The sequence below is a fragment of the Crocuta crocuta genome, unplaced genomic scaffold (genome assembly GCF_008692635.1).
Source record: "Crocuta crocuta isolate KB4526 unplaced genomic scaffold, BGI_CrCroc_1.0 scaffold249, whole genome shotgun sequence".
NCBI lineage: Eukaryota > Metazoa > Chordata > Mammalia > Carnivora > Hyaenidae > Crocuta > Crocuta crocuta.
The window spans coordinates 603,381-617,177 of NW_027533262.1; the positions used below are offsets into that span (position 1 = coordinate 603,381).

General features: G+C 34.5%; 1 protein-coding gene across 1 annotated transcript in view; it reads right to left on the bottom strand.

Moving 5' to 3' along the window:
* NCKAP1 (NCK associated protein 1) overlaps window positions 1-13,797 on the bottom strand; it is a 106,273-nt gene that overhangs the window by 74,991 nt on the left and 17,485 nt on the right. The window contains exon 4 of the mRNA XM_077747556.1: window positions 13,084-13,194. Coding sequence (XP_077603682.1) covers window positions 13,084-13,194 — 111 coding nt within the window. The remainder of the gene's footprint in view (window positions 1-13,083; window positions 13,195-13,797) is intronic.

Here is a 13,797-nt window from a genome sequence, read left to right on the forward strand (position 1 = left end):
TCTCATATGGGTTTTTTCTCCTCTGTTCATCAAATTCATCAAGGTTGGTCCCACCTCAGAACCTCTGCACTCGCTCTTTCTCAAGTCTGGGATGTTTTTGCCACTTGTTTGCATAGCTCACTCCCTCATTTCTCTTCAAAGAAGCCACTGTTAAGCACTCTTATCTAAAATAGTCTCCTTCTGGGGCTCCTGGGTGGCTCAGTTGGTTAAGCATCCAGCTCTTGATCTTGGCTCAGGTCATGATCTCGCAGTTCATGGCTTTGAGCCCAGCACTGGGCTCTGCACTGACAGCGTGGAGCCTGCCTGGAATTATCTCTCCCTCTCTGCTCATACCCCTCATTCTCTCTCTCCCTCTCAAAATAAATAAACTTAAAACAATTAAAATAAAAGTAAAAATAAAAGTCTCCTTTCCTCCTTACTCTTTAACAGCTTATCTTGCCTTTTCTTTCTTCCTACCACTTATCACCAAATCAAAGTATGTATTTATTTCCATTAATTGCTTTCTAAACATCCCAACTTGAATTTGAATCCATGAGAGCAAGGAGGTTTGCATGATTCTCTGCTTATCTCCAACATCAAGAATACCAGCACATAGTAGGATGTACAATCAATCTATCAATTAATTTCCGATCCTCAAGATTCTCAACGTAAAAATGATAAAATCAATTTTTAAATTGCATTGCTGATTATAAACAAATGCAATTATCAGGTACCAACCCATGTCTCAAATGAGTTTATGTATCCTAACACAGACTAGTGATTTAGTCAGTAGAATAAATCTCCAAAGTTGGGCAAAATATTTCATTATGTCCTTCCAGGATAGGAAAGCATAAAAGAAGGAAACGAGAAGTGTCTAAAGAGAATGGCATATTCAACCAATATAAGCAAATCTAAGATTACCTGAAAATTCAAGTCAACACAGAGTACTCATTTTATTTTTTTAAAGATTTTATTTTTAAATATATACATATACATAACACACTATCTACTTGAACAACTTCAGGCATCTTTAAATGTGCAGTTCACACTTAAAAATATACTAAAATTGTTGTACAACTTATCACTCCCATCTGTGTCCAGAATATATTTATTTTAAGTAAGCTTCACATCCAGCACAGAGCCCAGTGTGGGGTCTGAACTCACGACCCTGAGATCAAGACCTGGGCTGAGGTCCAGAGTCCAATGTTTAACCAACTGAGCCACCCAGAGGCCACCAGAACTTTTATCTTCCCAATCCCAATTTTTATCCTCACTTTCCAGATACAGAAACAGATCATATTTGGTAAAATGCCAAATGAGGTCAATCAGACATCGAAGTTTAAAATGCCTCTTCAATATACTTCAACATTCAAGTTTCCATACAATGATACAACAATAGTATAGGAACAAGCAAAGCCACAACTATTTTCTATGCAGAAAATACTTGTATTTATTTATAGTCTCATCAGACCAAAGCTTCCAAAAACTCCTCTAAATCAATCTCATTTTACACATTAAACTTTTTCAAGTTTATGTTGCTAGTCATCTGTTTAAATTATTTCCAAAGAGCAGAGTTTTATATTTAAAGAACAGAAAGGCAAAGTAATGAAAGGTTGTATGCATGCCTCTTTTGTAACAGGACTTTATTGCTCCTCCCATTAATAGTATTCTATTTTCCCATTCTTACATCTCAGCTGGCCTTGTGACTTGCTTTGACCAGCAAGCAGAAAGCTGCAGCAATGACACTCTTAATGTCAGGCCTTGCAGCTTCTGATTTTGCTCTTTTTGGAACACTGCCCTCAAGTGCCATGTATGAAGAGGCCTCAGATATATCATGAAGAAAGAAGAGGCTGAGCATCTTGTTATCCCAGCTAGACCCACCCCCCCAGGCAATCCACTAGCTAAACGTAGTCGTGACAAACAGCTGGTGAGACAAACACAAGAAATGCCCAGTGAACCCACAGAATAAGAAATAAGTTGTTTTAAGCTAATATTTGGGGTGATCTGTTATGTAGCACTAGATAACTGAAACAAAGACTAATATAAAGTTTGGTAATACAAATTAAAACAATCTCTATCTCACCACCTGAGTACATTAAGTTGCACCAGGAAAGATCCTGAAAGTTTAAGATTTCTGCTTACAGGATGGTCAAATTAATACAAACTTGTGAAACTACTGTAACTTTATCATTAGTACTAGAAAAATCACTAATTATAGGTCCTATAATAGGTCCTGTTATAGGTTAGTCAGGTGTAACACATTTATATAAAAGGTAGTATACTGTGTTAATGATATAATTTTTGTATAATGGCACCATTTTCTAATATAAATGAAGCTAGTTCTTCACATTCAATTTAAATAATTATTTTAAAAAATTTTTCTAATATGTGATTACCTTGCTTTCATAACTCGGGGACACAGAAAAAAAAAATCAAGCTTTTCTTACAGATTAGATATCATTAAAATCAACAATTATGCCGAGCTATTTATGTCAAGATGGCCTCAGGTGCCATATGCAGGTAATAAGCCAACATTAAACTGTCCTTGATGGCTATACTTTTTTACTTTTTAAAGTTTTTATTTCTCAGGGCGTCTGGGTAGCTCAGTCAATCACCGGACTTTGGCTCAGGTCATGATCTCACAGTTTCCGAATACATTTCATTTTTTCTAAAATACTTCCGGGACCTCCTGGGGGGCTCAGCATCTAACTCTGGCTAAGGTCATGATCTTGTGGTTAGTGAGTTCGAGCCCCGCGTGGGGCTTCATGTTGACAACACGAAGACTGCTTGGGATTCTTTCTCTCTCCATCTCTCTACCCCTTCCCCACTCAAGTTCATGCGTGCTCTCTCTCAAAACAAATAAATAAACTTAAAAATAAAAATAAAAGATAAAATACCACTTCTGGCTGTTCAAAATTCTTTGTTTTTCACAGCTTTATTAAGATACAGCTTGGGGCACCTGGCTAGCATGCTCTCTCTCTCTCTCTCTCTCAAAAATAAGCAAACATTTAAAAATTAAAAATAAAAATCACTTAAAAAGGTAGTTTATATAACATAAAATTCATCCATGATAAATGAACAATTAGATAATTTGTGTAAATTTAGAGTTATGCAACCACCAACCATATTGTTTTAGAACATTTTCATTATCCCAGGAAGCCTCCTTGTGCCTATTTACAGCTAACCTCACTCTTACCTCCAATACCCCCAGCACCAAGCAACTACTGATCTACTTTCTGTCAACAAATTTGCTTTTTTTAAGACACTTTCTATAACATAGAATCATACAATATGTAGCTTTTTGATCTGGCTTCTTTCACTTAGCCTAATCTTTTGGAGTTCAGCAATACTACAACATGTATACGTAGTGTGTTCCTTTTAATTGCTGAACAGTATCCCGTTAAATGGATATGTCACATTTTATTTACTTACTTATAAATATATTATTCATTTAGTCAACAAATATCCCAACTCATCATATTATCAGGCATCTTGAGAGGAGCTAGGGATAAAACTGTGAATAAAATGATAGCCTTGCCTCTAAAAGAGTATATAGTCTACTGAGTGATGTACATGTAGATATGCAGGTAACTCTCACCTATTTTTAGGTAAATATTCAGTTTTATAAGCTGGTTACACCACAACTAACTTCTAGGTGCAAGATTAAAAAATGGTGAAACACTATAATGCTTATAATACAAAACAAAGACCTTCACCACCTAGTAATAACAATGAAAAAAGTTTAAAGCACACATCCCTCCCCCTCCCCAGTTTGAGAAACACCACAAGAATGGTCAGAGTTTCTAAGGGTGGTAAGGATGGTGAGGAAGATGGGGAAAGTTAAAGTAGACCCTAAAATAAAGAGGGCTCCCAGGGATTATTTTTCTCACACATTGATAGAGCATGGTGGCTAATGTTAAATTTCCTCTATTTGCAAGCCTGTAAAGAGGAATAAAGTCTATGCTTAAACTGTCTTGGCTTCTTCCTGGCCTTTTTGTTTATCTGTTGTTCTTGGGAGATTTGGAGACAAGGCAAAGTAGCATCTATGGAAGAATAACTCCCACTGAAGACCTATAATACTCTCTAATACCTTGCATCCTCATCTATTCTTGGAACTCAGAAGCACCTCTGATCCATTTACCCTACCTTTTTTTTTTTTTTACTGTCACTCACCTTTCTCATGTTCTAATTCCTTTTTTATCCATCTTAAAATTGAATGGCCCATCACTGGATTATTCCCTTATCTCTTTCTCCCTCTATCATAATTGCCTGATAAAACCTACAATAAGAGAAAGCATATACATATGCTGACAAACCCTAACTGAGTAGCAACATTACTCCATTTTCACTGCTAATTTCTACTGTCAATTTATTCTTCCACTTTCAATGTTTATGCCACTCCTCCTCTCTCTTAAAACACTCAATAATTCCTTTTCAAATTCTCAGCTTCAGGCTAGCCTAAACTCTAGACTTAAACATACAAGTGGCTTCTCAAAATCTCCACTCAGATTTCCAACAGACCCCTCAAATTTAACATATCTAGTATTGAGCTGTTGAGTACTATCCCTTTTATGCCCCCACCCCAAACCTGTTCCTCTTGTGTCCTCACCCAAGTAAATCTGGAGATCTGTTCCAGCCAAAATCTGAGTCATCTCTCATTGTCTCATGTACCCCATACCAATGCATCAGCAAATTACCGGAGACTCTATCTTCAAATTACATTCTCAGAATCTGAACATTTCATGGCTGTCTTCAAAATAATTCAGAATCTGAACATTTCTCACCTCTATCATTCTAGCCCAAGTCACTATCAGCTCTGATCTCAATGACTGCAAATATCCTCCTCCTTAGTATGGCATTCCCTGGTCACCTTAAGTAAGTAAGTATCTCCCACTATCATTCTGCTTTGTTCTTTTTAGAACTCATCTCTACCTGGCATTATATTCATATTCTTTTTTGTCTATCTCTATCCAATAGAATGTAAGCTCTAAAGGAGCCGTAATTTGACTTAGTTATTCACTGCTGGATCCCCTCTCCCATTACAGGACTAGGCACAGGTAGTACTCAACAAATGTTTTAAATAAGTGACTAAATGATAAATGGAGGGAACTATACATGCAGCACTTAACCTAATTTGAAAGGGTTAAAGAAAGCTTCTCTGAAGTGGTGATCTCTAAGGATAGACCCAAAAGACAAGCAGAAGTTAGCCAAATGAAGGAATATGGGAGGAAAGTATTTTTCCTGATAGTAAAAACAGCGTTAACAAAGGCCTAGAGGCAATAGAAAGCATGGCCAATTTGTACCATGAAAGTATACACATACTCTCCCAAATAAAATACTCCTTAAAAAATAAGCACTTAAATATATTTTCCCATGTTCCACATTCTATCCAACACTACACAGAGGACTAACATAGTATACTATCCTATTTATTTTTGGCTAATGACCGTTGGTATACATATTTAAAACATTTTTTGCCAAGATGACTGCTAAGAAGAAGAATAAAGAAAACTAAGTGTTTTTGCAACATCTCTATTTACTCCACTACAGTTTCTTGTGTTGTCTTTTATTTTGGATTTTGGCAAAAAAATTTTGATTTGACAAAAGGTAAGACCAGGGCAGCCATGATAAACAGTAAGAAACCATACTAAGGGTGCTCAAAGGGTACCAGGCTAAAAGCAGCTAAAGCCCCCTTCAAACAAATAACCAAAAAAATAAAAATTAAAGATCAACAAGTGATTACATATTGGTAATATCCTTTGTTATTAGGAAGGGCATGATAACCAACATTGCAGCCAAAGGGATACTTTGAAATGTAGCTAAAAAGCTATTACTAAGGGTAAGATATAACTAAGAAGCTTGAGGAAAATAGAAAGATGATTGCAAATGCCAGAAATAAATCTCCTTGGGGGCTGTGCTATAAAACCCCAGTATAATGCTCATTAGCAGTCTCATTTGCAGGAAAACACAGAGCAACAGTGAGCTGAAGAGGTTATGATTAGAGTATAGTATAATTAGAATATAAAGCATACAAGATTCACAAAATTTCAAAGTAGATGTGGTTTGGGATCCTAAGAATCATTCCTGAGAATACAATGAAAGCCGAGAAATTCATTCACATTCAGATTCTGTACACAGTTTCAGAGTATTCCCAAACTCTGTGAAAACTGCATGTCAATGCAGTTTTACCAGGTAAAAACCTTTATACTCAGGACAACAAAGATGTCCCAGGATGAAAGCTATGCAGCAGACATAAGCAAACTTCCCTGTCCACAGGGAAGTTAGAAGACAGTAGGTTATAGGAGAGTGGGCTCTATAAAAAAAGAAAAGCTTACATATGATTATTGGGACAAATAAATTTAAGAATTCTACCAAGGCACGTAACTTCAAGTCCAGAAATCATGATATGCCTATGAAACAAATTTAACTGGAAAATACTTCTGGATGAAAGAACCCGTTTCACTTTAATGCTAAATACATTATGTATATAAACCTAAATAAATATATATAATATAAATTCTTGTAAGTCCAATGTGCCAATGGGATGAAGCAATACAAACTAAGCACTCAGGTCTTTACTAGTAAATTTTTAGAATCAGCACAGAAATTAATCTCAGAACATCGTATGGTTTCAGAAACAAAAGAAAGCACTAACAATTTTGACACCATTAAAGTATAAATGACCAAGGGTGAGGGCATAAAAACAGAGAACTGTACTATTTAGAGTTTAAAAAGGAAGTAACCAATGATCCAAAAATATTAACAACAAAAGTACCAAACATCAAGAAGAGAGGAGAAAGTAAGGAACAAGAAATGGAATGAGCTCAATTCTCATCTTTTGTAGCAGAGAATTTATAGTAGGCACTGTCTAACACTGGTAAATGCACTTATAAAAGAACAAGCATACTTCTAAGACATTTCTTTTGAGAAGTATGATTAGGGTGGGAAACAGTGGACAGGAGATAGACCAACTTTTCATCTTAAATTTTTCTGAACTATTTGGCTCATTACCATGAATTTGTTATTTACATAAAAATTGTAAGTAAATTTAAACCAATTTAGGTAGGTCATTAATACTAGTGCAAATCCCTGCCAGCACTTAACTATTTCAAATACTTTTCAAATATATTAAAGCATGCTTACGTGTACCTTTAATGAGGAGTTCATTCTTCTATTTATTCTGTTTATTCAAGCTACAATTAAAGACTATTACATGTAGAAAAGATACTAAATGAATATTGATGATACCTTTTAAAAAGAATAGACACTAGTTAGTTCTCATTGTATTAAAATTCTTTCAATTGTGGCAAAGTTTACTTTGTCAAGACCAAATATTTAAGTCTAGATTAGGGTATTTATATAGACAGACATTATTCTGTGACAAAATATATCCTCCAAATCCTGTCACATTATTTAATTGTAAGATAACTCCTTTTAAAACCAAAGTATTACTTGCTGACCTACTACATCCTACTCAACAGGATACAAAGATGAGTGCCTAGGCCAGGAAAACAGAGACGGGGTTATCACACGGAGAAACATATTAGTTTTGTTCTGTATGGCCTCCCCTAGTGTGGGGGATGGGGAGTGGCAACAGGAGGAGAGACTGGAAGGCATGAAAAGCAGTGTTTGGATTATCACAGCATTTGTCCCAGCAGGAGACGGGGACCTGAATCAGGCAATAAATTCAAGACATTATTGAAACTGACAAGTATTAAAACTGGTAAGCTCTAAATGACCAACTTGACATTTTATAAAATCCAAAGGGATTTCTAAAAATTCTAGTTTAGTTAACCAAGTGGAAGATGATGGCTCAAGACAGAAAACATAGAAGAGAAACAAAATGGGGAATAATCCTGTGTTCAATACTGAATACAAAGTTTGCTATTATTTAACTTGTGCAGCTGTCTAAACGGTAACTGGAATTCAGATCTAGAATTTCAGAACCGAGAAAACAGAAGAGAGTATATTACTTTTAGTTGAAGCCACAGAAGTAAAAGTTTTCATACATATATACTGCTGGGGGTGGGGGTGGGGAGGAGTCATTTGGAAATAACCACGTTTAAAGGGCCACTAGAAGAAAAGCCAGTGAAGTAGACCAAAAAGTCAGAGAGGTAATATAAATAACAGCTTCCATTTTTCAAAAGCAATTTGTCACACAAATCTATGAAGTACTTTAGGAGATAGTAAACTGCTGCTTGTGATTGGTATTATCATCATTTTAGAGATAAGAACAAACAGGCTTTAAGACCTGAAATAACTTACCCCAAATCATTCAGCTAGTAAGTGGAAAGACCAGAACTCAAATTCTGCTTTATTGACTCTCAAGTCCATCCTCTTAACCAGTATCTAGCACATCATAATGGAGGCCGAGACATGACAAACTAGAAAAAAGCAAGTTTCCTTACCTTTTCCTTCTACTAACTAAATCAAACTGCATGTGTCCGGGAATCTCTACACCCATCCTCAAGACCATCAGCCCACTCTCAAAACACATTTATGTTTTCAAGAAGCTGGGACTCTTACCTTATTACAGTGTACTCTCAGTAGTACGTATCATTAATGAGATGTATCTGTGTAACTCTACTAAAAAGGATAGTTAATTTTTAGCTAATGACATAATGAAGTTAAAATTTTATTGGTAAGTTTGAGTTCTGACAAATTTAAAACAATGATTGAATAAAATAAATCCTATTCACTCATCAAACATTTATTTACTGCCTCTTATTGTACCAAGCACCAGGGATAAAATATTATTTAAAAACAGATTCTAGGGGCACCTGGGTGGCTCAGTCGGTTCAACAACCAACTCTGGCTCAGGTCACGATCTCAAGGTTTGTGAGTTCGAGTCCCATGTCAGACTCTGTGCTCACAGCTCAGAGCCTGGAGCCAGCTTCCGATTCCATGTTTCCCTCTCTCTCTCTCTCCACCCTTCCCCCACTCACATTCTGTCTCTCTCAAAAATAAACATTAAAATTTTTTTAATTAAAAAATGATTTTAATACTATATCTCACAACCAAAATTAGAGTTGCTTTATTTTGTCTTCACTTGAGTAACCTGTATGCTACTTAAAATATTTGATACACTACATAGTATCCTATAATACTGTGTTCCTTAAGAGAAAAGTAACACCTATAACACAAAATATTCATTTAAGTTTGAAAACTTAATTTTCAAATTATTTTAGTAATAGCCTGCATCTCAGTCCAGAATCCCTCTATTCTTGTGGCACTCTCCTCACTAACAATGCCTTCATTCTTAGGGGGTCAAAACTTAATTGAACATACACAGAGCAGTAATGTATATCATTTCCTCACTAATTTGGGAATCAAATCCAAAATTTTATACTAAAATGCAGGTAAGAAGGCAAATCCTATGACATTTTGTGTCAGATATTTTAGCTGTTTTAGAAAATACAAACTAGCTGTTAGATGGAAATGCAACAGAAGAACAAAGGGGTTAAGTAAAGTTTAAAATATTTTAGGAAAAATATTTCATAAGAAAAATTTTAACATACATGTACATGATCATTTCCTTAAAATGCTCCTAAGAATTTCCTGGACAAAACAATTTTCACCTGCTAAAATAAGGAATTTCTACTATTTTCTTTATCCAGGAAAATAACAAAATTTCCCTCTATATGCTCATAAGATATTTATGGGAAACAAATTATACATCCTCCTGGCAGTCACCCTTTCAAAATACTACAAGATATTATGTTATAAATTAGAGAAATATAAATAAGAAATCCTTTCCTTAATCTAAAATTAAATTTAAAAATCTGTTAACTTTAGACAACTTAGTAAGTGCTACTATTTTATAAAACTTTTATTCATTTGAATGTCACTTAGTCTACTTTGAAGCCTAGGGCCACATTTAGTTCAACATCATGACTCCAGAGTGGTAAAAACAAAACATCCTTTGGTCCAGAATTTTCTTAAATCCAGAATTGGGAAAGTACAAAAGTTTCTAACTGGTCACAAAAGGGCCTGAGCAAGACAGCAAAACTGATTCAACAGAATCCAACATCATCACTGTTGAGGCTCCATCAGGAACCAATCTGGCTGTATCTGTCAGCAGCATCCTCCCTTTGTTAGAATACCAGATAACCAGGGGCGCCTGGGTGGCTCAGTTGGTTAAGCGTCTGACTTCGGCTCAGGTCATAATCTCATGCTTCGTGGGTTTGAGCCCTACGTTGGGCTCTGTGCTGACAGCCAGGGCAGAGCCTGGAGCCTGTTTCCAATTCTGTCTCCCTCTCTCTGACCCTCCCCTGCTCACGCTGTCTCTCTCTCTCTCTCTCTCTCCCAGAAATAAATAAAACACTAAAGAAAAAAATTTTTTAAGAATACCAGATAACCAGATATCTGTGAGTACACAGGTAGTAGCCTTTTTGTAAGAATCGAATCTTAGAAACTTCAAAATAAAAATTTGTGCTTAATTTTTCACCAAAACAATATTTTTATGTCTGCCTTTTCTAAAACTGGGGACAAGTGGTACTTACATAAATTAAAACTGAAATAGTGCTAACCAGGGATTCTCCCTGATCCCTGAGATAAAGCAAGCATGCTCTGTGATACATATTTGTACAGTGACCCAAAGACCCGGGATAAGAAGGAAAAAAACCCAACTATGAGATCAATATCATTTTGTCAGTTTACTTAGCACCCAGAAATCTGCAAGTTTCTATCATTCCCAGTCCTTAAACCTCCATTAACTACTTCTATGAAATTAAAAAATAACAAAACAGAACTCATTTGTCATTTCCTAACCCAAGTTGGCTAGGATCTTCTCACCAGGATTTATCAAAACAGAGATCACAAAACGTCATAAATACCTAGTATGTGATACTTCAGTAGACAAAAACCAGTAGAATAGCATCACACGAAAAGTTGTAAAGGCCGTATGGCAAAACTCAGACTCTGCACAAAACAACCAAAGTTAAATTCTACAAGCAGCATAATATTCAACAATATCTAACTAATTTTATAGGTTAAACAAAAAATTACCACATGACCCAATAATTCCACTTCAAAGTATACATAAGTTCATACAACAACTTTTACACAAATGTTCATAGCAGTATTATTCATAACAGTAAGAAAAGTAGAAACAACTCAAACAACTATCAATTGATGACTGGATAAATAAAATGTTATATCCACACAATGGAATTTCTTTGGCAATGAAAAGAAATGAAGTACTGATACATGATACAACTTGGAAAAACCTTGAAAACATTATGTTAAAAAAAAAGTCAATCACAAAAGACCATGTTATAGGATCCTCTTTATATGAAATCTCTATAACAGGCATACAGAAAGCAAGTAGATTAGTGTTCACCTAGGGATGGGGGATTGACAGGTGTGAATGCTAATGGGTCTGGGGTTTCTCTTTGGGGTGATGAAAATATTCCAAAATATGGAACAAGACACACAACTCTGTTGATGTACAGAACACTCACTGAATTGTACACTGCAAATGAGTAAATTGTATATATGTGAAGTATTCCTTAATAAAGCTGTTATTAAAAAAACAACTTTGTGCTGCAAAAGTTGAGTAAAACTATAAAAATAAACACGAAAACAGCAGAGCAGCACTGTTATATAAAGTTTACCCTGCAAATCAAGAGGCAAAGACTCTTAATTTACTCTTTAATAAAAAATGTTAGTGTTATGAAAACTGTTTTGTATTTAATCAGATCTTGCTAATTTCCTAAGAAAAGACCTCATATTTAGGAACATATGCTTATTTTCACATGGACACTTAAACACACACATATACACACAGAAATTAAACTTAAATGATTCTCTGAAGAGCTTATACCACAGAGATTTTAGAAGCCAGGAGAAAGAGAAGTATATATGAAACTAAACGTAGAATGATTTTCATTATAAACCTTCTCTCATTCTGAGTAAGTATATTATCTCACAGATAAGTCACCTAATTAATGTTAACAACTAAAAGAGTCTCCACACAAATAACAGTGCTCTTAAAAAACGTGCACTTTGAATCACCCATTTGTAATCAGGAACTAATTGTGATACCTTACTATACCAATTACAAAACATAATCTTCTATGAAACAAAGAAAGACTACTATTAACTATAATCATAAGAAACAAAGACTTTACCAGACTTTATTAATTCTGACTGGTATTTTCCCTGTATACTAACATATTTTTAAGTAAAGGTGATATCAGCAAGCTAAATATGAATGTTCAATAAAAATACAGAATTTAAGGAAACTAAAAGATGACAAAGTGTTTTTAAACAGTTTCTCAAAAGTAGGGAGACCATATTTAAGAGAAAATTTCTATACTAAGTTTGTACATAAAGAAAAAGAGAGCAAAGATTATTAGCACAATACTACCAAAGAAAAAAATTTAAAAAGAGAAGACATGTAGAAAGATTCCAACTCAACAAAATTTATATGGAAAGAACATGATGAGATAAAAATTAGCCGTAATTTTCTAAAATTATTTATAGAAATTATTATAAAGAACTATCAAAGGATTACATAAACATATCAGGAGGACTCTGAATATTATATTTTGATATACTAAGAGAAACTATTCCATCTGAAGAAAGTATCATGGAAAAAATAAAGATCCTATAACATCACCTAGTTATATTATTTTTCAGAAAGTTTTCACAAATATAAAAATATTAAAGAAACAAATATATTTCATAACTAAACACAGCTAGTAACTAAAAGCAACACAAGCTCTATGAAGACATTTACTAGTTTCAAAATAAAGTGTATAACATAAGGAAAAACACCCCAACAGTCATGCAAATATCTGGAACATATATGTATGTATCTATTACCTTACTTTCTGTTGCCACTTAAAAGTGAAGAAGTATATAAGATATTAAGATCTTATGTTTTCCATAATAAAATGGTGACGTACTTCAATCATTTTTCTCAGTTTTAGGGTTCGTAAGAACAGTGTCTCTGTCTCCATAAGTCATTAATCAACATATATAATCGGTATACCAAAATATAAAGTTAGACAAATAAGAACGACTTCAAGTATTAATCTAATCATTACTTTCCTTATTGATGGTTAAAATCAAGTTAACACAAAAATTTCTATGACTTACATTGTTGTTGCGAGTTTCTACAGCAGGGAACTTTCTGACTATGAATTTCACAGCAGATTCCAGATTTTTGTCAATAAGGTAGGATGGTTTTGCCTTGGGATCTCCACATGCCTACAAAACAACAGTAATAAAAAAGTGAAATGCATCCTTGTTCTAAAACCAACTAACAGCAAATCTGTAATCAGAAATTAGAGATATTTATTGTTTTTGGTGAGCAGGTGATAAAATGAATAGGCAAAGTGCAGGGATTGTCACAGCTGAAATATGCAATGGGAGACAGTACAGAGATGTTCTTCTACTGAAAAAAATGCATGGAAAGTTTCAAAGCAGTTAGCGCAGAACAGCAGTGAAGGAAAAAGCTCAAACCTAAAAAAAAAAAGAAAAAGAAAAAAAAGTCTTGGTTTGAGGTAGAATTGTAATCATCTGAAGCTAATATTACAAAATTAAATATTCAGAAGAGTACTGGAAATGTTTTTTTCTAAGTGTTATAAAATAAAAGCTTATGTTTAAATGTCTTTTCCAAAATGTTTTCCTCATTCATTTTAAACATTTTAATACAAGAGCCCTAGTTCAAAAGAACTGGAAGCTGCTAAAACTGTCTCTATAGTGCTAAAGTGTGTAACCTGTTCCTCTGAACACCTGAGTTACAACAGTACTTTTCCATCATACCAGCAGCACTTCAAACAATGAATCTGTATCTGTTCTAGATCTCAT